Consider the following 26,142-nt stretch of genomic DNA (forward strand, 5'->3'; position numbering starts at 1 on the left):
CACTAATTAGATTTTGTTTGAAAAACGCATATTTTTTCTCATTTTCTTCTCTGAGATGGCATTTTTTATGGTCAAAAGAGCTTTTTGGAAAGGCTCTTTAAAGTGGATACATTTGAAAATGCTGTTTGCACATCGCAGTACTGTGAAAAGAGAGGCTTTTGAATATGATGGTGAATTTTGAATCATGTGGCGGTGCCTTTCCTCGACATTGCCGCAAAGTTTCAAAGAGCCGGAAAGTAAATAAACATCGGGCAAAAACAAGGCAGTTCAAAGCGTCTTATGTTTTACTGTGTTATAATTTAAATTTAAAATAAAATAATTTTAAACTTTAATGTGAATGTGGATAATTTGTACATGGAAATTTTTCAAATTTATTATTGTAGATGTAACTTTATCTTAGCTCCACAAATCACCCAAGGCTCCCTGCAACCCCCTTTTCTATATTTCTTTAACTTACCTAATGTCTCACCTACGACTCAGCCTCTCGCTCAATTCCCCTGTTTTGGCTTCAGCTTCACGTCTCACCTCCGCTTCCCCATCGTTCCCTTATCTCCCTGTCTCACCTGGAGCTATTTGCTCTCAGCCTTCTATCTCACCAATTCCCTGTTTCACCCTTAAGTTCCTTTCTTATCCTCATCTCTCGTTCCCAACCCCCAGTTCCCTGTCTCACCCTCTGCTGTCTCTCTGTTCAGGCCCCATGAGGCTGTAGCTCTAATCAAGCACATGCTCCTATCAGAGCCAACATGACCTTTCAGGTGCTGGCACTTTCTGGCATGACCTTTCAGAGTGAATGGCTGAGCGCGAAGCTGAGACTAATGTGCACTGTAATGGAGGATAATGTGAACCGCTGCTCAGGGCTGCACATTCTCTACGTGTAAGAGTCGCACTTATCTATTGCTTCTCTCAGCATCACAATCACACACACTGCTGTTTCAGTGCAACAAATTGGCCTCTGTTTTTGCTCTGCATCCCTCTTTTTTATTCACACTTTCTAGTACTCTGTCTATTTCTTTCTTTTTCTGTAAAACTGTTGAACCCCCATTTCTTAGTATTGTATTTTATACTGCTGTGCTTTGTGTTTACTTGTTTTAGCAAATTTAATAACAGCATTAATTATTGTTTTATACATGCAGTATATTGTGTAATATAATGGGCATTGCTTTGTGTAATACTAAGCGCTGTGCATTGTGAACACCATATTCAGATTCCTATATGCTTTTGTTGATAATCACAGGCGTGCACACACACACACACACACACACACACACACACACACACACACACACACACACACACACACACACACACACACACACACACACACACACACACATATAAACCCGCATGCTCAAATACATGCTCATATACACTGAAACTCACCCAGAGTTGAAGTGAGACACAGAGCACGGCTCAGCCAGTCATCCAGAAAATGGTGAGTGTTACACATGCTCGAGCAAACTGCCATTTCTTATTTTTGTACCCTGACTGAAGTCTCAAAGAGTAATCCAATCGTATCAGGTCAAAATTGGGACATCAGACCCTTACATGGAGCTCTGCGATAAGCTTTCTTTTTTATGGAGAGTTTGAAATAAAAGGGTGTTTCATGAAATGTCGGGTGGAGGAATGTTATTGAACTTGGGGGGGGGTAAAGAAAATATAGGGAGCAAATCGTTGAGCATTGTTTTTAGATGGCAACATTTTACAAAACGTAAACAGATTAGAACAGCTGTATATACTGTGCAAAAGGAAAAAAACAAAAACAAAGACATATGTTTCTAATTACAAATGAAAAAAGAAATTCACGAAACTGACTTCAAGATATAGTGACTGCCTGCGTTCAACCTGGCAGGTAGAACTTACAATTAAGTGCAGCCCATAGTAATTAATGTGTCCTTGTTGCCGCTTGTGTGTGCAAAGCCGCAGTGCAGATGGGACCTCAGCTGGGCCCCCGTTCTTAAGCAAAAGTAAATAAAGTAATGCACAAAGAGAGGCTGCGAAACAATGAACGCCAGTTCAATTTAAAAAAAAGAGAGAAACAAAAAAAAAACCAACACAATCCGTGTAACATATCTAGAGCACTAGGATGGAGTGGTATGAGACTGATCTCCCGCTGCTCAATTCCCCGCGTGAAGCTAGGGTTTGATGACAGGCCCACTGAGAGACGAATGAGAGAGAGAGAACGAGCGAGTGGAGGGGTGAGGAAGGGGGGTTGAGAGAAAATAGGAGAATGAGAGAGTGAGAGAGGGAGCTAAAGAGGCTGTGGGTTGAATGCCTACGGGAAATGGCCCGCCGATGTGCTTATATTACACTGACTTTAGATTCATCTTGGAGATTGAAGCCAATTCTCGAGGGAAATGATGTCTGCCTGTGCGTGGGGCATCTCGTCTTCGATTCCGGCTATGGAGAAGAGCTGCAGGGTGCTTAGCGAGAAAAGAGCAGTAGGTGTGTGTTTTAGAATGGGAGCTAAAGTGGGCCTATGTTCCCCATTCACCTGGCCAATATTGAGGTTATTACTCGATATGTTGAGGCTGCGTAAAGCAGGCTGTGACAGGGACTCTATTATGTCATCAGAAAAGAAGGGATCAGCGGAGGACAGGGCATGAATAGAGGAGTGGAAGAGTACCTGCTCCACAAGAATGCATATCTTTGCAGCTAATTAAAGCTTCTCATTGAGGGGCAGGGCTATGGAACAAAGGGAGAAAAGGAGAGAGAGAGAGAGAGAGAGAGAGAGAGAGAGAGAGAGAGAGAGAGAAAGATAGAAGCAAATATTACAGCCCTTTAAACCACACTACAGTCAGTGAAGCAAATGGGATGGTATTTTACACCCTCCAACCCTTGCTCTTTGTTTCTCTTGTTTCTTCTTTTTTTCACTCGCTCTCCTTTTTTCTTCTGTTCTTGTCTAACGTAATGAGTGCATAATTGTTTTGCGCATAAGAGCACTTGTGGGTGTCTGTGGTGTGTGTTATATGGTTAAGTGAAAATCCAGAGCTTTTCGAGTTTGCTCAGTCAGAGCAGTGACTGTGCTGTGTGGGTAAATGGAGCGAAGAACAGACAGCAAAGTCTTTAGCACACAGAGAATTACTGGCATGTCACACACAAAACACACACACACACACTCACACACTCACACACACACACACACACACACACACACACACACACACACACACACACACACACACACACACACACACACACACACACGCACACACGCACACACGCATATAGCCACAGTTAACACTTCTCAGTGAGGAGTACAAGCTCCCCCTCATGGCTGTCTTATGTATTTAAAACAGTGTCATGGGTCTGTGCTAGAACAGGGATCTCTGAGCATCACTCTCAGACTCATCTGCGTTTATAATTCTTCTACTGTACATTCCAACCAGGTCTTGATTCTTTACAAAGGACAAAACAAAGAATTACTTCTTTGTTATTGTATTGCCATGATGACCTTTATGATTCTTGACGTTTAAAAAAAAAAAAAAGAATCAAAAATAGATAAGCAAAAACATATACCATTGTTAAATGAAATTGGACTTTTTTCTAAATATCACTTAAATAGATGGTAAATTGAAAAAAAGGCCAATGGTACAATTGAAAGAAAGAAAGAAAGAAAGAAAGAAAGAAAGACAGAAAGATAGATAGAAAGAAAGAAAGAAAGAAAGAAAGAAAGAAAGAAAGAAAGAACAAACAAATAAATGAATACATTTGACTTTTTCTAAATATCACTTAAACTGAGAAAACTAGTAACTTTTAAAAAATATATTTAAATAAATACAGTAAAAGGAAAATGTTTTAGGAATAGCATGAGTAAAAAAGATGATTCAAAAATGTATATCTTAAATGTACCTAGTTTAGGATTATTGTATGATGTATGTTCAGTTTCAAACAGCTGAAAGGTTTTTTAAAATAAATATTTAAATTGTTAGAAAAAAAAGATTTTAAAGAAATTAGTTTTACTTTTTCCAAATATCATTTCAAGTTAAAATAAATACAGTATGGATGAACAGAAAAGATGATTAAACTACCTACAGTATTGTAACATTACTGAGACAAAAGAAACCAAGTTTAGAATTGCTGTATGATGTATCTGAATTTGAAGGTAAAAATGCATGAATGGATTCTTAAATAAATAGGGGGGTTTAATGTAATCTGGCACATATATATGTTTTCTTTTATTTGAGAAAGTATTTTAGTGATAAACCAGAGACAAGCTGCAGTCAAACCCTCGCTGTCTATATACTGAGCAAGAGAAATCAGGATAATGGTTCATTTTAGGTTAGACTAATGGGCTCAAAGTGATTTGGAGGTGATTGAGCTCTTATATGTTCCTATTAATAGCTTTAAATTGAGTGTCCAAAAGTGTGCACACAATGCCTGAAAGGGTTAAAAGACATTTATGTCATTATGGGAGAACTTTGAGTAAAATAGAAGACTTGCCACTCCTCTGACTGAATGAGTTCATGTGCTGTAGGCTACACGACCGAAATTCAAGATGGCTGTCATAAGCCTCATTATTATTGCTCATTCTCATTAAGAGGTGAGCTTAATTGTTTAGTGAGGCCTAGGAGAAAAGGAAAAATGTTCACAGAATTTTTGGAACGAACACTGGATGTAAATGACCTTTTACCACTCAGGAACTTCAGTTTACAGCAATCCTGACATGAGGTGAAAGTCGCATTGTTGTTCAGAGATTGAAGATTTGCTGATGGTTTATGAGTCCGTTGTGGTGTGGGTGTGTAAAGACATGAGAGATGGTTGTGGAATGGAAGTGTAGAAGGGAGCTTTTCATTGATCCACAGCATGAAGAAAAGAAATAAAGAAAAATGTCAACCACTTGTTCCTACATTAGTATCATGATTGTGATTAGTAGTAGTAGAATTAGTAATAATAATATTATATAATAATTAATTTATTATATTATAACAATGATATTTATATAATAATAATAATAAATAGTATTTTCAATGTACATTTTTTTTTCCAATACTTGTATTGGCCATGGAATGGAAAATTTACCAAGCAATAAAAACCCCCCTAAAAAATCAGGATAAAAAAATCTAAAATCTTAGATTAAAAATTCACACACACACAAACACACAAACACACACACACACACACACACACACACACACACACACACACACACACACACACACACACACACACACACACACACACACACATTAGACTTGATTTGATAGATTTGATATTCTAACAGCACTCGGCACACATGAGAATGGATACATATTTTTTCTCATCTGTGGTTGTTTAAAGCATCACCTTGAAGGGAATAACTGGCATTGACAGTACAGAGATGGAATGAATGCTCTGTAATAATCAAATCATTGTTTAACCATTAATGTGTAAACCTCATTTAGTGGTCTCTGTTTTGTACCTACAGTTGCTCTTCCTCTTTTTACAAACTACTATTTTCACCACAATTTTGACACTCAGATTTCCATACCATGTAGTTATATTGAAGATTGATTTAGAAAGTCCAGTTCATCCCAAAGGTGTTCAGTAGGGTTGAGGTCAAAACTCTATAGCAGGAGATCTTCCACTCCAAACAATGTAAAGCATATCTTCATAGAGTTTGCTATCTGCATAGGGGCATTGTGGTGCTGGAAAAGGTTTGGGTCCCCTAGCTCAAGTAATGGGAAAATGTCATGCTCCTCCATTTAAAGACACCTTATAAAATTGTGTGCCTTCAGCTTTGCGATAGCAGTTTTTGAAAGAACCACATATGGCTGGGAAAGTAGGGTGTCCCAATAGTTTGGTCCATATAAGATACCATTTCAAATGCTTACTCAAATCAAAAGGATTTAACTACCAGAGACAAAATCTCTGCATTGAATTTTTGAAAAAACATGATAGATATTCTGATCAAAAAGAAAAAGATTATCTATAAATGTTTCAAATATTTTAAAAGGCTCACTCTTTCAATCAAGGGTCCATCAAGTATCATGGGTTGCAAGTGTCCAAGTTGCTTACATTTACTATTACATGGTAGCGCAGTGATTAAGATTTTAGACTTCTGACCGTAAGGCCATGAAAGCAAATAGTAGCTTCACCAAGCTACCACTGTGGGCTGTGGTTTATAAAACTGCTTATTGTATAAACAAAAAAAAAAGTGTACGTTGGTTCTGGATAAGGGCGCCTGCCAAATGCCTTAGATGTAACAATTAATTTCTTCGTTTGCATTGTATTTACAATTGTCTTAAGCGTATTTGGCTGGCACCAGTTCTGGACACAGTGTAGAAATCGTGTAATCTTATTGCCCATTTGGTCCATAGCAGCTGCTTGTGCCCATGTTCCTTTTCACAAGCACCTCAAGCTTATCGAGTTGGTTTGAAAGTTGGGTTTAATTAACTAAAAGTTAATTAAAACGTGTCCTTCATAAAATACACGTGGAAGCTGCGCTGGTCTAACAGCAGTGCTGGAATGAAAAGTAGAGGCTAGTTTCACACATTTAATTAGTGTGTTCTCTGGTTACCAATTTCCTGCCAACATTGATGCATATGCTACTTGTTGTGTTGCATAGTTACACAGTTACACACACAAACACACACACACACACACACACACACACACACACACACACACACACACACACACACACACACACACACACACACACAGAAAACCATTAAAAAGTGTATTTAGAAATGAGCTGAAGAATATGACAGATCTAGCGAAATTTACATCGCAAAATATTATACAGGCGTTGCTCTATTAAAGTACAGAAACTAATGACATGGATGTGTGATGTGCTCCAAAAGTTGACTATTTACCAAGAACAAGATGTACCAAAATATTTCATTCCTCTAAGCAAATTTGCCAATGCTTACTAATGTTAATTGAAGCCCACTGTCTATTTTTTATCCATTTAGGTTGGTGAGCTGAAATAGTCACTGATATTACATCAGCTGTATATCAGCTGTAAAGCCTGTTCTCTCTTTTGAGGAAAGCAAGTAAGATTTGTAAAAAAAAAAGATTTTTTTTTATAAATATAAATAAATATTTGATCATGTCTTTCTTGGTTAAAAAGGCAACACGTTGCCGTCAGAGTGCACTGCTCTGTTAATTAGAAACAACAATGAATCAGAAGAAGAAGAATCAGTTAGTGCTTTAATTAGCTTAGAAGTGAGCAATCATTTTCTAGATTGCAGCAGCACTATGGTGTAAATCATGTATGTGTGTATATATACAGTATATATATATATAAAGAAATGAAACCATTTTAAATGCAGTGGCAATAAACCCATTTTGAAATCAATAGAAATAGAATGTTAGAATTAAAACCATTTTGAAAGCAGTTTAAAATGAAATCATTCTGAAAGCACAAAACAGTTTAAAAACTGTGGAAATAGAATGATAGAAAAAATAACCTTTAAATATAGTAGAAATAAATAATAATAATAAAAAACCATTCTAAATACAGTGCAAATTAAAGTGTTTTATAGGCAGTAGAAATAGAATGAAATTGTTCTGAAAGCAGTAGACATAAAGCAGCAGAAATAAAAATTTAGAAATGTAGAAACAGTAGAAATAATAGCAGTAGAAATACAATGAATCGAAATGCGGTAGAAATTGAATTGTTCTGAAAGCAGTAGAAATAAAAGCAGTAGAAAGAAGTTATTTTAAAAGCAGTAGAAATAAAATGGTTCCTAAAACAGTTGAAATAAATCCATTCTAAAAGCAGTTAAAGTCAAAATGTTCTGAAAGCAGTAGAAAGGAAATTGTTCTGAAAGCAAAACGCTGTTCATCACCAGTGTAATAGACCCATTCAAATACATTTTAAACACAACATGCACCCAGTATACCCAGGCCCACTCTCCCTAAAGCTCACCAGTCGAGTTTTTTTGCCCATATAGCAGGAAAGAGTTTTAATGAGTGCCTGCTTGTCACAGAGCTGACTAGAGGTTTAAATGATGGTGGCAGGTTGGGCCCCTGATTGGCCCAGTGAGATCTGAATACTGCTTCTCAACTGTACATACCGATGCTCCTGACATCACTGCTGACACACAATATCATCCCCCAAGGGAGAGGGGAGCGGGGGCGTGGAGGAAGGCATGCATGTTAGTCAGACTCATCGATAAGCTCAGAGTGGGTTAGATGAGTTACGAGTGAAGTTAAGCTTGATTTAATTGGTATAAAGATCAGACGATCAATGCAAATAAAAGAAAATATGAAGATATAGAAGATATTGTGCCTGTGCAAAAGAATTGTATGTATTGTGTATATATAGAAGTTAAGTGGCTGGTAGAGCTCTTAAAGAAATCTGAAAAAAATTGCCCGGACTTAAAAGCTCAGCTTAGATGCAAGTTTTTGCAGATTAGAATTGAAAGGAAACATCAGATGCATAGAAGACATGTGGGAAAAAAAATCCAATTTGCCAGTCTAAAAGCAGCTTTCTACACAGCGTCTCTAATGAGCTGCGGAGCTTGACCTCATTAGATGAGTGTGTAACACCTGAGTGCTTCAGTTCTGAAGAGTAGACATCGCCACCCCGGCACATTACAACAGAGGCGAATCTCGGTGCATTTGAAAAAAAAATGGAGATATCAGTGAGAACAACAAGGCGTAAAAGTCATTGGAATTTTTAATCATTTGGAGGCACCTCAGTGGCACTGACAATGCCTTGGAGAACCACCTCCATCATCCGTGCCAGCGTGCAAGCATGGTGTCTTTGATGTTGACTCTGCACAGGTCTGATGTGATACTTGAGCACATGTGAGTGAATGCTAAATGTGTCTTTGCGTGCCCTCGGCAGGAGCTTCGGTCAATTTGACATGCCGCGCATTCTTCGGCTACAGCGGCGATGTCAGCCCACTCGTGTACTGGATGAAGGGTGAGAAGTTCATCGAGGACATGGACCAGAGTCGCATCCGGGAGAGCGATATCAGGTGGGAGATCCGACTTTAGACCATTTATACAGTAGATCACACACTTTAGAGAGTGTAAACCATGGTAAATGCTTGAAAAGAGAACATCAGATTGCTCGAATTTGGCCAAGTGAGTTGATCTAAACGGCCTTTCAACTGTTCCACTAAAAACATAAATACAGTAACAAATTCCAGATCACACAACAATAAAGAAACATCACAATCCATATCGGACGTATCTTGTATACGGGTATTAGTAGTTCCTCCGCATTTGAAAAAACGTGTATGGAAATCTTGGAATTGAATTTTTGTTTAAAAGTGGCAATAGATTTGCCATTAGGACTCTTGACAGAGTACTGCTTCTCTGGGCTTAGATGAAGCCCCCATGCTGGGAGACGCTTTAGAATAAAGTCGATTTCAAAACGAGAAAATTACCTATAATGTATAGTATTTCTGGCCTGACTTTTCTTTTCCCACAATGGGAAAGGCAGGCAGCCTCATCAGGTCACTGGCCTGCTGTGTGCTAACATGCTCAGGGCAGTTAGCAGAAGGGAAAGTGGGTGAGTTCTCAGCTTTGGCAGTGTCGGCCATGACCTTCCCTTCAGCAGCGTATGCCATATCTCCGACAGCCTTGAGCAGCAGGAAAAGAGGACAAGTGGTCTGTCGTGGATATGTGACTAAGCTTATTACATGTTCACATTTATGATACTGTAATGTTAAATTACTTGTATAAATTATTTCCCCTGCTGGAACAAACACAGTAGAAACCCTGAGAGGATTTGTAATGGTTTTAATGGTTTCGATTGGGAATTGTATTGGTTTTACTAGCAACTGTAATGTATAACCCTGTAGGTTTCTGAAAAATTGCTGCCTTTTATTGGGCGAAGATTATGTCTAGTGGATACAATTAAGGAGCAGTAAGGAGCACCATTTGGCAACTCACAAATCACTGGAATCCACTGGACTCCAATAGGGACCATTAGGATGTCATTGAGCATTTCAATTTAAATAAGTTTCTGCACAATTCTTTTAAAGTTTGATGAGAATGCATGTAATAGAAAAAAATTGGTACTGGTATTAATGGTTAACAGCTGATGATTTTATATTGGTATTTGTACTGCGGTGTATGTGTTTATTTTTTTTGCTCGACTGGTCAAACCTTCTGTCAGGGGAAGAATACATCAAGATTCTTCTCTGTTCTGGAACAGAGAACAGTGGTGGAATGGGTCACTGGCTATCTTCAAGCAATGGGTGAAGACATACCTCTTCCTGAAACACTTAAACTAACACTTTTCGATGTTTGTTTTGTCTTTGTCTATGTTTATAAAAATGTAAAAAAAAAAAAAAAGAGCTATAATTCTTTTTAAAAGATTTTTAGGCTGATGGTATCTTAAGTTTGGATAAAGGTGCCTGCTAAATGCCGTAAATGTAAACGCTTCATTTAAATTCTACACTGCATATGTGGCAAAAATGGATTTATATTGCATATACCTTAGATAAAGGAAAAGCCTGGGTCTGTAAATAAGGTAGTAAATAGTAAGCTGAACGCTCTCTACATACCATGCTTTCCAGGTTGGGTTACTCTTCCTAGCTTCATTTAATTACATAAATGACTAATTGACAAGCACACACTTATGTAATTTTACAGCCAAGAAAAAAAAAAACATCCTGAGACAGGAAGTTAACCTACATTTTAAAAGCATTTTTTAATAATAGCATAATAATAATAATATCTCTTTTGGGGATACGTGCAAGGCTGGCGTTAAATGTGGCTAAAATAAGGTCTTTTAGAAGACAGCTGACTCATGCTGCCTTCAGTCTGGGACAGCCTTTATCTCAGAAGTGCACAGTTTCTGCCCTATAATGGGGGCTATTTACAGATTTTCCACCCAAGTGGAACTAGTGGTAGTGAGGGTATTTTTTTATTTTTTTAAGTGTCCTTGATGACAATTCACTTGGGGCCGTTATGACATATAGCCAAGTTTTAAATGAACGGTATTATTTTAAATATTTGCTCAATAGTCTTGCACAGGTTTTACAGGGATATGTTAATTAATACAACAACATATAGCAACTCTGCAGCATCTTATAGAATAAAAAGTGTTTTATGTTTTTTTTTGTTAAAGGGTCAGAAAATTATGATGGATGGTCTGTCATGATTATGGACCTGCAGCACTGCAGCTCTATATTCCAAGTCACATGCAACACATAGGACACACTCCTGTTTTCTGTTTCACCTAATTAGTGTCACTATGTAACTTCTGGAGTCTGTGTTTTCTCATTATATTGTTTTTGTCTTTCCATGGGTGTTGTTGTCATTTGGGATTTTTTGTTATTGTCTATGTTTCATGTAAATTTGTAGGGGTTTTTAACACAATCTTTTTTGTGTAGTTGCATTAAAAATGTCATTATGTGCATCTGCCTTTATCTCACTTTGTAACACAACAATGCTGATGGAATAAATTAATCCAATGAATCCAATAAACAGATGAAAATAAATTAGGCCAGAGAATCCTATGTCTAACTACTTTATTTTGACTTTGAATTTAGGGGAAAATAATAAAAATAAAAGCTTCAATACATCAAATAGAAGAGTTGTAGGGCAAGCATTTAGTTAATTTTAAACATAAAGTACTATGCTGTATAGGCCACAGTTAGGCTCACACACACACACACACACACACCCACACACACACACACACACAGAGAGAGAGCGAGCGCCTATGCTTTCTTCAGCTCCCACATGATAGTTTGCAAGTACACCAATAAAACAGTAATTTATCTGTAACTGCTCCTGCTACTCCATTTCTAAAATCATCATAACTCTGGACCTCAGCTCATCTTACCCTGCTCTCCCCTGTGTGCTTTTTTTGATATCTTTTGACAGGATGTTTCTTACATTGCCAAAGGCTTCTAATAAACAGAGCCGTCTTCCATTTTATGATGATGTGGAGGGTGTCGAATAGACGTGCTTAAAAAAAACAACAACCCTTCAATACTGCTGTCAAGCACTGCATGGCAACGGACTCTCATTATAACTTTGGCACGAGTAAGACATAAGTAGAAGTTTTCTTAGAAGAATAGATGCCGAACGTTTTTATTTCATCCTCCTTCAGATTCAAAACCTTTTCAAATGTTAAGCAACAATCTGGTTTTAATGAAAACTAGAAAATATTCATATTCGATTGTGTTTATTTAGTATGACATATTATGCAAATCTGAATATCCCCATGTGTAATGTAATTGTTCGTGACATTTGTGAATTCCCTTGTGCGAGAAAAGTAATATTTCTGTGACATTTGTGGCTTTTTAAACACGAGCTGCTCATTACATGTAATGTCATTTGATCTCGGTGAGATCTTGATTTGAATAAGTAACCATCGAACTATTTAGTCTTCCTTCAACTGTGCGCCAAAATTATTCTTTCTGCTTGACCTAGTAGGGTTTCTGCTTAGCCTGACACACCAGTGTTCTTGCATATTCTGGATTTATTACAGATATTAAGAAGGATTATATATTGTTTTTCTTGTTTTACTCGATTTACTCTGAACTGTTTAGGTGACACGCAATATCTCTCTAACATGCCTTCTGAGACTGCATCTGAAAAAACTTAAGGCGTTTGGTATCTTTCCAAGATATAGATTTCCGAATATAAAGCTCATCCTGCAGCTTTCTGCTGGACTCCCGGTATCGACTTCTATTGTTGGAGTAAACAGTGTTGAAAAAGGACAACAGTATCTGCTTGGCCCCTTGGTGCCCATTATGTTTCAGGAGCTCATCAGTCATCAGATTTTCCCGTTATACCCAATTTACAAAACCGGTGTGCGATATGAGAAAGCTTATACAATCAACCTGCGTGGCAACAACCATAACAAACAGTAATTAATGACTTGCAAAGTGGTTTTTCCACGGCTAGAACTGAATCAATTCGCCATTGATTGTCTTTGGTTAATGCAGGGGAAATGTGACCGTAAAATTAGATTAATAACGCAAATAAATGCATTTGCCATTAATTATAGACCGGCAAAATCAGCATTTTGTAAGGTTTTTTGAGCAAATTATTCAGCCGTGAGAAGGGTGTTTTTTTTTTTTTTAAATCTTTACTTGTTTCTTTGAGTTGAACAGTGGTGTTTAACACAGTGAAAGAGAAATAGGTCTTAAACTACAACCCTGACCACCGCAACATGTCATTCTGAAGCTTTATTCGGAAAAGGGAGATCTCATCGAAATTTCTTAAGTGTCACTCTTGTCTTGGGCTCTGTGTTGACAGGACCATCAGAGAGCACCTAGGAGAACAGGAAATGTCCATCACATTGACAATAGATTCGTTGGAAGAGGGAGATCTGGGCAATTTCTCGTGTTATGCTGAGAACGGGAACGGAAGACGCCAAGCCAGCATACAGATCAGCAAACAAGGTAATATTTCTCTCTATCTCTCTCTCTCTCTCTCTCTCTCTCTCTCTCTCTCTCTCTATATATATATATATATATATATATATATATATATATATATATATATATATATATATATATATATATTTCTTACACAGTTCTAATTCCTTATCACCTTCCTGCGGGTCTCCTTCAGGCAAGCATTAGCATTTAACGTTCTCTTTTAACACAAGCAGCTCTGAGGGCGTCTCATCTCGGCTTCATATGGCAGTTCAGAATAAGAGACGGTGTCAGGAGATCTGAAATATTCCGCTCTCGACTTGTGCATGCACGTACAGCTCGCTGATGAGCATCACAACACTTCCCTCAGGTCTAAAGGGACTGAAATGTGTAACTCCGTTTTCTTTGAACTCCTGACCTATGAGCTGAGCCTCGTTGACATTTTCTTTTTTTTTTTTTTTACTAGATCTATTGTGCAATGCAGAAGCCTCTTTTTGTGTCATCTAAAATCCTAATGCGTGTTCATCAGTATAATCCTTTTCCTGCAGAATATCTTTATCTGCTTTTCAATTTGTATAATATTGCATGAATAAATTCTAAAACGAGGGTAGCAAACAATTACAGGAGCTTTAAAACAGCACAAGTTAAAGCATGTATAGCTAACGGCTTGTGTCACTTTTGTTTTTTGTTCTCCCATTTCCCGCTTTCAGTCGAGCTGATGTATACGATGGAGCTGGCTGGAGGATTAGGAGCCATTTTGCTGCTGCTTGTTCTGCTGCTCTCTGTGTATAAATGCTACAGGATCGAGTTGCTGCTTTGCTACAGACATCACTTCGGAGGGGAGGACTCAGATGGAGGTAAACAAAGGCCGCATGTTAGACATAATGGTTCAATAGTGCCTCCCAATGGACAGACTAGGGCATAACAGTTTGGAGAGAGAAACGATGGGAAGTGTCTTAAACTTGGTTCGAGGTACTTAACTTGGTATAGATTTTATATTAATTTTAGATGACAAGCTATAAATAAACCCCAACAGAGGGCTTCTCTGGGCCAAATAAAAATAGGAGCAGGCACTAGGAGCAGCAAAATTAGGTTTATTTATAGCCTATATTTATAGCCTTCCTACAGCAATTGTTGAACACATACAGTATATAGACAAAGGTATTGGGACACCTGACTTTTCCAGCCATGCGTTGTTTTTCCACAAATTTCTACCACAAAGTTTGAGGCATACAGTTGTGTAGGGTGTGTTTGGATGTGATGTCATTACCTAAATGAATCAGCACAAATCTCCACAAAAAAATGGGAAATAACTTCACAGAAGAGTGGAGATTATTGTAACAGCAAAAGGGAACAGGAGGATCAAAAAGCACATACAAATGAGTGGCACAAACTTTTGTCTACATAGTGTTGCCACAGTTTAAAACCGTATGTGACATCTACAGTATTAATGAGAAAAACAGGATAAAGTTTACAGACAAGTTTATTCACAGTGAGAAAGTACGGAAATCAATGCACTGTGTTCACTTGACAAGTCCAATGCAGAAGTTCTCGATATCTTGACATCTTTGATGCGTTGCTTCTGGTGCAAAATGCCTGAGCTTGCTTAGTTATTACAATAGGACCTTTGTTCACTTTGTTACAAAGTGTTAGCCTGTTAACAAGAAATGTCTCCAGTTATAAACTGTACATATACAATTGATTTCATTACAATTATTAATTCACTAGTTACTAGTAAACTGACTAACAATGAACAGTTGACTTTAACAGTGTGTATAGTTCCATTTCACTAATCTGGTCAAATGAGTCAGGTTCTACAAATGCTTACATTTTGTAAAACCACACCGGGATATTTCACTGTGGGTATCACTAGAGCAGGGGTGGCCAACCCGCGGCTCGCAAGCTGCATGCGGCTCTTTGGCTGGTTTCATGCGTCTCTTACGTTCATATCGAAGTTTGTTTTTTTTAATGACGGTGTTCGCTTCGCTTGAGTTCAATACGGTATTTTAAGACTTAAATGAGCTTGCCCCTACTGGAAAACTTTGCGGTATATCAGACGAAACACAATTGTAATGGCGCAATAAAAAAAGCGCAGCCAGCACACGGTTATCTGGATAAGAGCAACATGTCTGCGGTGTGCGGATAGCGATTTGCAAAACATGCAATGCTGAAATTTCAAGAGGGGGTGTATCTGCAAAGAGTTTCTCCAAAACGAGTTTAATTTATCACCCGAAATCCAAACATCCCGATTGCCTTCTAAATATGAGAAGAACGCGGCGAAGAAAAGTAGTCAATCCGAGCATGCGCACTCCGTCTGTAGAGGACGTTTTTGAAAAGACAGGAAAGTTTTCCAGTGATGGTGCCAAGGCAAAAGGCATAACACAAAAAATGATGGATTTCATTGACTTTTGAATTGAATTTTTATTTCGGTGCATCCCTAAAATATTATCGTTGGTTTGGCCCTCTGACACAATTCAGGTTTCTCATGTGGCCCCTTGTAAAAATTAATTGCCCACCCCTGCGGTATATTCATCTCACACACATGCGCATTTGACATAAATACCGTATTGAACTCAAGCGAAGTGAACACGCACATAAAAAAAACCCCACAAACAAAGTCCTTGTTTTCTACCCTGAAACACGTGAAATCAAAGCCTCGATCTGTTCTGACTGACACTCATGTGAAAGAATTGCTTCGAGTGGCAACAACGGAATACGAAGCAGATTTGAAGGGGATTGTTCAAAAGTCCGACTAAGTAACATGCATAGTAAAAGAAAAACGCTATTGTAAATTATTATATTTTTGTTTGTGGACTTGGTTAAACTAAGAGTTTGTGTGTGAGACTGTCGAAAATGACTGTCCTGTGGTCTTAGTACTGTAGGAGTCAATTTCTGTCATTATGTTGGTGTGTGACATTTACAATAAATCTGGCTGAGCAGAGGTGTGTGTGTGTGTGTGTGTGTGTGTGTGTGTGTGTGTGTGTGTGTGTGTGTGTGTGTGTGTGTGTGTGTAAGAGGAAGGGATGGGTGATGTTCATGTGTGCCCATGTGTATGAAGTGGCTCTTTTCGGTAACACAGTAAAAAATGTGGCTCTCAGTCTCTGACTGGTTGGCCACCCCTGCACTAGAGGATCATCTGAAAATATGCCATATGGGAAAATATCCTTTGGCTTGAAGCATAAAAGCTTGCTAGATAAAGATGATTTGGAAGCCAATTTCATTTTATGCAACTTTAAAATGAAGGTTTAACGTTACAAGACATTGTGGGCCTTTTGAGTTGGTAGCAGTGAGCAAAGCCTCTTCATACTTGCAGTTGTGCCATTAAACTGAATAATAGAACAGTTAGTATAGATACAGCCCAATCACAGACATGCAGATATTCATTATAAGTACACTTTTGCTCATGTAATGTTTTCATACACTATGACTTTACAACACTGCTGATTACATTTTCTTCTTCAGAGAAATTTAGATAAATTAGCACTTACTTTTAGCCCCTTCATGCTAGTTTTGTATGTGTTTAGGCATAATTATGACATTACTAATGATCAAACACTTATAGCCCATTGATTAATCTAATTAAGAACTGAATATTAATTCAGATCAGTTTTTATCTTTAACGATAGACAATGTCACAAAGCAGTTTTACAGTAATAAACAGATTGAGAATATGCATTTGAAATTTATAAATTTGGCCCTAACAAGCAAGGTAGAGATGAAGATAGCAAGAAAAATACTTGAGAGGAATGAGACTTAAAAGGATTCCATCCTTCTCTGGGAGACACCAGATATTCATCCATTATAATTTCATTATTAAGTTATCAGCTGTTCACTGATGGAGATTTCATTGCTGTTTGTAGCAAGTATACTCCCAACTCCTATCCTGTCGTAGTTGATCCCAACTCATTAAATGAAGTTTCAATGGTTAACAGTGGTAATGCAAAATTGATGAGATCCACTTATAAGAATTATTTATATTTTTCTTATTTTAGATGTGCAAAGAAGGTCAAAAATTTCAAAATTAAGTGGCAATCATTGATTTGGACTTGAACCATAATGAGCACGTCTATTAAGATAATCTCAGCAAAATAAATAAACAAATGTAAATACAATCTCAGCAAAACAATAAGCTTAAGAACATTAATTGTTTGTCATGTTAAGCATTTTCTGTAATATGAGATATGGCATTGTGTTTGTTCACCTCAGGTCATAAGGAGTATGATGCGTACCTGTCCTACAGTAAAGTGGAGATGGATCAGTGGGGGCAGGAGCTTCAGGATGAAGAACGGTTTGCTCTAGAGATCCTTCCTGATGTTCTGGAGAAACACTATGGCTACAAACTCTTCATCCCAGACAGAGATCTCATCCCCACCAGCAGTATGTGCAGCCTTTGTGTGCATGTGTGATTGTTTGTGTGAATGTCTGTCTGTCAGTCTACCTGTTTGTATGGTTGTGGTCTTATCTATACATGCACCTCCAGAATCTGCAAAATGTTAATTCATTAAAAAAAACTAATTCATTATAAATAATTCACATTGCTCTCTCTCTCTCTCTCTCTCTCTCTCTCTCTCTCTCTCTCTCTCTCTCTCTCTCTCTCTCTCTCTCTCTCTCTCTCTCTCTCTCTCTCTTATATATATATATATAAGATATATATGCCACCTGTGCAATAAGTATAGTCATGAAATTTCCTCACTACTAAATATTCCTCAGTCAACTGTGGTGAAATAAAAAAGTGGAAGCTATTGGGAACGACAGCAACTCAGCCACAAAGTGTTCGAACACGTAAAATCACAATGTACAGAGGTCACCAACTTTCTGCAGCGTCAATAGCTACAGACCTCCAAACTTCATGTGGCCTTCAGAACAGTGCGTAGGGAGCTTCATGGAATGGGTTTCCATGGTCGAGCAGCTGAATCCAAGCCTTACATCACCAAGTGCAATGCAAAGCATCGTATGCAGTGATGTAAAGCACGCTGCCACTAGACTCTAGAGCAGTGGAGACATGTTCTCTGGAGTGACAAATCACGATTCACTATCTGGCAGTACGATGGACGAGTCTGGCTTTAGTGGTTGCCAGGAGAACGGTGCTTGTGTGGCTGCATTGTGTCAAATGTAAAGTTTGGTGGAGAAGGATTATGTGGGGCTGTTTTTCCGGAGTTGGGCTCGGCCCCTTAGTTCCAGTGAAAGGAACTCTTAATGTTTCAGCATACCAAGGCATTTTGGACAATTTCATGCTCCCAACTTTGTGGGAACAGTTTGGGGACGGCCCGCTCCTGTTCCAACATGACTGCGCACCAGTGCACAAATCTTGCTCCATAAAGACAGGGATGAGTGAGTTTGGTGAGGAAGAACTTAACTGACCTGAACACAGTCCTGACCTTAACTCAATAACACACCTTTGGTATGAGCGGAGGCTGCAATCCAGGCCTTCACGTTCAACATCGGTGTCTGACCTCACAAATGCTCTTCTGGAAGAATAATACAAAATTCCCATTAACACACTCCTAAACTTGTGGAACTGTGGAAGCCTTCCCAGAAGAGTTTAAGCTGTTATAGCTGCAAAGGGCCAACATCATACTAAACCCTATGGATTAAGAATCACATGTTACTCAATCAACTTCATTTGCATGTGAAGGCAGACGAGCAAATACTTTTGGCAATATAGTGTATCTACAAAAAATGTATAGCAATTTACACTTATCATCCTGTTCTGCAAAATGTATGTAAAATATTAACCACAACCATATTTGTGAGTCTGTGTGCTTTACTGTGGTTGCATCCAATTGCATGGGACTATAAGAAGGGTTTTGAAATTGTGATACATCAGAGCCAGTGGATTAAAAAAGTATACACACACACACACACACACACACACACACACACACACACACACACACACACACATACACATATATATATATATATATATATATATATATATATATATATATATATATATATATATATATATATATATATATATATATATATATATATGAGTAAAGCTACTTTTGTACAGGCCTCAGTGGTGAACATCAAATAAAGTCTTTCAATTTATAAAGTCTCTAAAAGTGGTCTATGGAGACCTGACACAGAATAACACGACAGTCACTGTGCACTGATTGTTTTGCTAGAGACAGTTGACCATGACTGAAGTGAAAGAATAAAGAATGTCTCCCTAGGAAGCCACTGTATCCACACTAGAGGTACTTTATCTCTTGTACTGGCCTTCTGACTCACACTTAGTGCTGCCCCGGACAGCCCTGGACTCAATACAACTCCAACCGTGATAAAGCAGTTACTGAATTTCAAACATCATGATTTCACACCTATCTAAACCAATACACTTCGGCAGAAGCTTTAGCATATGATTTGCACACTACTGAGAGTATGTATAATATCGTATTTGGAAGCAGTGGATATTATATTACCCCAATTTTCAGTGTAATGTAGTGTAATCTTTTATGGTAGTCTTGAAAGCCTGGGAAATGTACTCTGCCTGACAGATTAAAGGAGGAAAGCCAAGTTCTCTTGATCTGGGAGAACTACCACGTGATTGACTTCTTAGCGTTGTTTCTGCTCCTTAAGTTTCTTTGGCACTAACTAAGCAATCAGATAACATTTCACTACATGTAAATATGCTTTATTATGTGTTTGGGTATGTGTCACCTTCATCAGTTCATGTGTAGTCTCTGTGTGTATTGCTTTTTTTGTTGTTTGTTTGTTTGTTTGTTTGTTTTTTACTGTCTGTGATCCGATAATTGGATGTACGTGTTTGTTCATGTTGTATGAAAAGCTGAATGTTTATGTTTAGGTCTCAGCAGTGAACATTACCAGGATGAGACTCAGCTTGTTAGAGGTAGAGTTTGATTCTAACACACACACACACACTTACACACACATATGCTCTTGGCTCATGCACCATATTTGTGTCTTAAATGTGTGAATTTTGTCTTTAATGTTGTTTGTCGTGTTTTTTTTTTCTTTCTTTTTAAATGAAACTTAAGCAGAGCTATTCTTTCATTGACAAAGACAAAGGTCAAAGCTAAACTGGGACAGGGACTGGTACAGGATCTGAGACAGCGCTTTAAACTGAATAACGAATGAGACTTGAGAATAAACAAATGACCAGTGCTAAAGTGGAGGTCAGGAACTGGGAGTGAATGAGGGGAAATTGCAGAGCCTGGTATTGGGCCAGGAACCAGGTTTAGGAGACTGAGAACAACTTTTATATACTGTAATAGATCCCAATCAGTGACAGAGACTTCCACAGGGACATGGAGCAGATTGAATTTGATAGATTGGATGACAGAGGGAATGCCACATGGCATGTAATATAGAACCTTTTGAAAGAGACAGCAGAAGTTCACTGGCCAAGACAATAGCAGATGCTATAGGAGATGAGAAAGCTGCTCAGTGAGCAGTGAAGAGGCAGTGGACTTGACTGAAAAGTAGAGCTGAAGTATGTTGAGTCTAGTTTCTTGAGACATTTATTTGACATTTTATTACGTTTGATATATTTATTTAGACTTTTTTACATCAAGTGACAAATTAGCAATTTGGCATTAATTAAAGTAGCTACTATTTAAGCTTTTATGTTCTATCACTGTGTAGATATTAAATTAATCTATATTAAAACATGACACTGCCAATAAATAATATATAAATAAATAAATACTTTCAGAATTTGTTTATAGTGTAATTTTAGCAGTATTTGATTTTTTTCGGACAGAGTTTTCCTAACAATATACTGTGGATTAATTTGATCCTGCAGTGTTCTTTTAAAATATACTATCTTATTACATTACTGGGGAATAAAAAGAACCTTTCCTGATATATGTGGTTCTTTCCCAAACTGTTTACACAAAGCTCAAGGCACTCAATTGTATAGGCCGTCTTTTGCTGTAATAACATTTTGCCCAACCCAAAACTGTTCCAGCATGGCATTGCCCCTGTGCACAAAGTGAGCTCCTTAAAGATCTGGTTTACATGCTTTGGAGAGAAAGATCTTGAGTGGCCTGTTACAGAACTCTGATCTGATCCCTACTGAACAAGCACCCCAGGTCTCCTCACCTACATTAGTACCTGCCTTTTGTTAATACCCTTTTGGCTAATAAACACACATTTCCATAAGCCCATTTTAAAATCTAGTGGAACAGCTTCTCAGAAGATTTGAGGGAATTATTAGAGCAAATTGGGACTAAATGTGAAATGCAATGCTCAAAGATCACATACCATACTTATGGCCAGGTGACACAATACTTTTGGCAAAATAGTGTATATGTTACACTATACATTCTGCAATCCCAGTATCAGGCCATGGAAAAGCTACTGTGGAAAAAGTCTATAGATATGACATTAAATATTTTATGTTTTATTTTTTTTCCCATTTAATAGCCACTATCCAAATTTACATATGGTGCCATTTCAGCTAACAGTTAGCCGAGTGTTAAACATCCCTTAAAAGTTTCTTTTGTGAAGGAGGTAAGAAAAGATGAAGTGATGGTGATAACTGAGAAAAAGCTACTGATGACAAAAAAGAAAAAAAAGAAAGAAAAAGGCCTTTAAGCAAGAATACGATAATGTATGTAAAAAATTTGATTCCTCTCTACAAGCAGATCACGTACTCCAAACCACATACAGTATATGTAATATATGAAATGCATATGCAGTTGCTATGGAGACACAATCTGACAATTTGTTGTTAATTAAGTTAATGAAAGATCCTCTAATATATACAAACAACCCTCATGCCCTCCAGTAGCCAGGCTTACTGTACTAAAGGTTGGATACCCCTTCAAAAGGTTGGAGACCCCTGAGAGGACTGCTTTTATTTATCTGTTTTGATTTTGTCAGGTTTGACTTGTTTTGACATGGTATTGACCTTGCTTTATATTCAGTCTGACACAAGCTTGACTAGACTTGTCATGAAATCAGTAAACGTAGAACACTGCCAGAAAAGCTGGACCAGGTGAGACCATAGGGACTTAAGAAGCACAGACTGTAAGCTAAGGATCAATTTGCTTCAGTAAGCACTTTAGTAGTCTTACTCTTCCTGATGGACCAAACTTTGAAAAGAAGCATCGAAATTGCTCAGAATTTCTGTGGGTAACACATGAAGGACTTCTCAAACACAAACAAAGGGGTAAATAAAGGATTGCATAACTTGTAGTCACAGCAGAATCATGCTTAGCACAGGATATCGGATGAGCCGAAACAACAGCAAACAGAAATGTTGCATACAACTAACATATACATACATGTATATTTTCTCCTCTCTGTTTCCTAGCATATATTGAGGATGTGACTCGCTGTGTGGAGATGAGCAAGCGCCTGATCATTGTGTTGACCCCTGGCTATGTACTACGTCGTGGCTGGAGCATTTTCGAGATGGAGTCCCGCCTTCGCAGCTCTCTAGTGTCAGGCGAGATCAAGGTAATTCTGATCGAATGCGCCGAGCTGCGTGGCGTCATCAACTACCAAGAGGTCGAGGAGCTGAAGCAGTCTATCAAGTCTCTGACCGTGGTGCGCTGGAGTGGCCCGAGAAGCAACAAGCCCGGCTCACGTTTCTGGAAGCAGCTGCGTTATGCCATGCCCTGCCGCCGGCCACAGCCCAGTCTCAGGACCCCCGCAGTAGATGCAGGAGAGCCAAACCCATTCGCTCACCTCCACACCGTTTCAGCAATCTCAGTGGCCACAGCAGCGTCGACAGCGGCGGCTCCAGCCCGTCCAGAGCTTCGGGCCGCACTGCGCAGCTCGTACCGAGCGCATTCACTGGCAAGGCAGAAACATGCGCACTTCCGCAGCTATGAATACGAGTTGCCACTGGCAGCAGGAGGCACTCTGCCAGCACAACCCACTTACTGCAACCTGCCGCTTACGCTGCTTAACGGCCAGTGGCCCACCGCCAAGCGCCAGCATAGCCTGGATGAGCCACACGCCAACAACAATGCCATGCTGCCGCTGCTGCCCCGTGAAACTAGCATCTCCAGTGTCATCTGGTGATGGAGAGGCAGCAAGGATTATCTGACTTCTGTAGATGGGCTAATCTGGAATAAAACCTTTTAAGCTCATAGGGATGTAGGGAAGTCTGGCCAAACATAGATATCTATATATACATATATATATATATATATATATATATATATATATATATATATATATATATATATATATATATATATATATATACAGAACAGCCTTTGCTCTAATCAAGCACCGTAGTCTTACCGTGTCCGGCTTTCGGTCCACTGAATTTGCCTACTCATACTAAGGCTACTCTGGATGTAAAGCTCCACAGTAATGGATTAATAAAATAGTGCCATATCAACTTAGCGGGCCGTCTTTGAGTGAACTGAGACACACAGCCACACCACACGAATGGAAACAGGGTCCTGCACAGACGTCTGCAGTTTACGCATAGCATCATCATTCTCCCGATCTCTGTACACTTTGTGTCATCACACTGCCTTTTTTTTTCTGTTGCCAAAAGATATATCAATACTTTTGTTTAGTTGATGCTCTTTTTAATGTACTACCAGACTTCAAGTTAATTTTTATTTACTTTCGGTTTGAAACAGTGTGAAGCCATTGAATTAGGGCTTGGCTAAATGAGATGTTTACCCTTTTGTTTTTACCGACAGTTTGTTCAACATGTTGATACAAGCGTCAGTTTCTGTTAGCTTCTGTATGATGTGTATTTATGATTTTAAATTGGACAATTTGTGAGAGGGGAAAAAAAATCACAGAGAATTATGCAAGGAGTGGAGCCCATCCTCAAATAATAAAGGGTATTTTAAGAAACAAGAAATCTATTTTTATAAATGGAACGCTGTTTCTCTCTATATATAACAGCATCACCAGGACACGGGGTAAAAAGACTTGTGCATTTTGGGTATTTTATAAATTTTGCTACTTTGGTTTTTGTTTGTACAACCTACAATAAAATAACTTGATGTCCTCAACTTAATTTAGGAAATAATAGTATACTGCATTTCCTATAGTTGGGTAAAACCTAATGAAATACAAGGTTTTGCTTTTCTTTTCTTTCTTTTTTTTTTTTTTTTTTCTGAATAACTCAAAGTCGAATTTTAAAGGACTCAAAAATCCTGTGTAAAATCCATATGCATAGAGGATTGATATGTATTAGGATTTGGATATTTATATTACTATGTATTATAAAAACACTACAGCCACTGAAATGAAGTGTTTATATTTCTAAAGGCACAATCATTCCTGTTTCCATTTTGTTTGTCACTGTGCATTAAAATCACCAACCTCTGTCAGTTTATGTGTAGTAAATGCTAAAGTTTACTCTGTGTGTGTGTGTGTGTGTGTGTGTGTGTGTGTGTGTGTGTGTGTGTGTGTGTGAGTGTGAGACTGTGCAGCTCTCAGTGGAGAATGTGTTCAAACAGCCTTCACTTTCAGTTTGCTTGTAATTTTATTTTCTGTTTATATTTGTAATGTATGATCCATGGAGTATAACAAATATAAGAGATGACACATATAGTGAATTAAATACACAAACATAGTAACATAAAGTAAACGAAAAAGCATATCATAAGTAAGAATCACAATAGTTATTAAAAAAATGTAATGACAAAAAATGTGAGGAACATAATTTTTTGTTTTGTTCAATAAAATGTAGCTTTAGTTATATAGTGCTTTTAACAAAGGACATCAAAGCATGTTAACAAAGATAAAGAGTTTATGAAGTTGGAATGAATTTAGTGCCCTTACGTGTGTTTAATCTATTGCTTTTGAGATTGTTCCTGATAAGTTTACCCCTAATGAGTGAACCAGTGGTGACTATGGCTATGAAGATCCTTGAGAAGAACCTGCTTGTGTCATTAAGTTGCTCTTCCTTTAAAACAGATGTTGACAGTCTCAGTTCTGCAAAGTCTTTTACAACTTTCAGTTCTATTTTGCTTGTGTGCAGTTTTATGGGATTTTTGTTCGCTAGTTTTTGTTTCACTGTTCTGCTTTTAATTACCTGCAGCAAGAAGATCTGCTCTAAAAGCAAAACATTATGTCCTAAAATGTAAGTGAATCGCTTTATATGTATATTGTTGATACATATAAAGCGATTAATTTACATTTTAGGACATAATATTTTGCTTAAGATGTTTGAAATATATTTCGGTTAAAATACTTTCGACCTCCTTCTTTTGAAATACAATTATAGAATTTTGAATGTAACAGTACATCACATCACTACTGACTTAAAAATGGAATCTCCCTCACAAACTTTAAAAAGATACAGAGAGCCAAGTTGTTTAGTTTATGACCTAGCTGAGATAAAATGGTAGTGTGTATGGGTGTGTGCGTGTGTAAAACCAAACTTTTGATTTCGGTTACTTATACTGTTAAAAGGTCAGTATGCTTTTATGAGTAATATTAAGTTGTTCTAAATACTGTTGCAAAATGTTAATTCAAAACATTTCAAAAACAAATAATATAAGCTAATAATATTATATTGGTGAGTGTATACATACTGTGTACAAAGTTTGTTAGTTCTAGTAATAAAGGCCTATACATATCTACACATAGCTTATATATATATATGTATATATGTATATACATTTTGGAACTGATTTGAGCTTCAATTTTAATCATATTCTTCCTGCTTCCTTACTGTGCATGTAACTGAGATAAGAACTATGAAAAAAAAAACCCTATAACTGCATTGGTGCCAGGAAGCTACTGATACCGAACAAGGAAATGCAGCTCATGAAAATAGATATACGTAAGCGAGACAAAAGAGACATTATGCATGACCACTGTACAAATAAACGCAGTATTTTCACTTAAAGTAATATAAAAACAAAATATTCAGTGACAAATATTGGTAAGCAAACCCAAA

General features: G+C 37.8%; 1 protein-coding gene across 5 annotated transcripts in view; it reads left to right on the forward strand.

Annotated features, from left to right (window-relative positions):
- il1rapl1a (interleukin 1 receptor accessory protein-like 1a) overlaps window positions 1–23,423 on the forward strand; it is a 202,291-nt gene extending 178,868 nt beyond the window's left edge. For 3 of the 5 annotated variants that reach the window (XM_083536983.1, XM_083536981.1, XM_083536982.1), the window contains exons 7-12: window positions 8,777–8,909; window positions 13,159–13,304; window positions 13,991–14,137; window positions 17,487–17,657; window positions 20,095–20,139; window positions 22,570–23,423. In XM_083536983.1, the coding sequence (XP_083393109.1) occupies window positions 8,777–8,909; window positions 13,159–13,304; window positions 13,991–14,137; window positions 17,487–17,657; window positions 20,095–20,139; window positions 22,570–23,285 (1,358 nt within the window). In that variant the 3' untranslated portion in view covers window positions 23,286–23,423. The remainder of the gene's footprint in view (window positions 1–8,776; window positions 8,910–13,158; window positions 13,305–13,990; window positions 14,138–17,486; window positions 17,658–20,094; window positions 20,140–22,569) is intronic. The other 2 variants (XM_083536984.1, XM_083536985.1) reach the window with 1 other exon arrangement.
- Window positions 23,424–26,142: the final 2,719 nt, after the last annotated feature.

The sequence above is a fragment of the Silurus aristotelis genome (genome assembly GCF_946808225.1).
Source record: "Silurus aristotelis genome assembly, chromosome: 3".
In the NCBI taxonomy this organism is placed as follows: Eukaryota; Metazoa; Chordata; class Actinopteri; order Siluriformes; family Siluridae; genus Silurus; species Silurus aristotelis.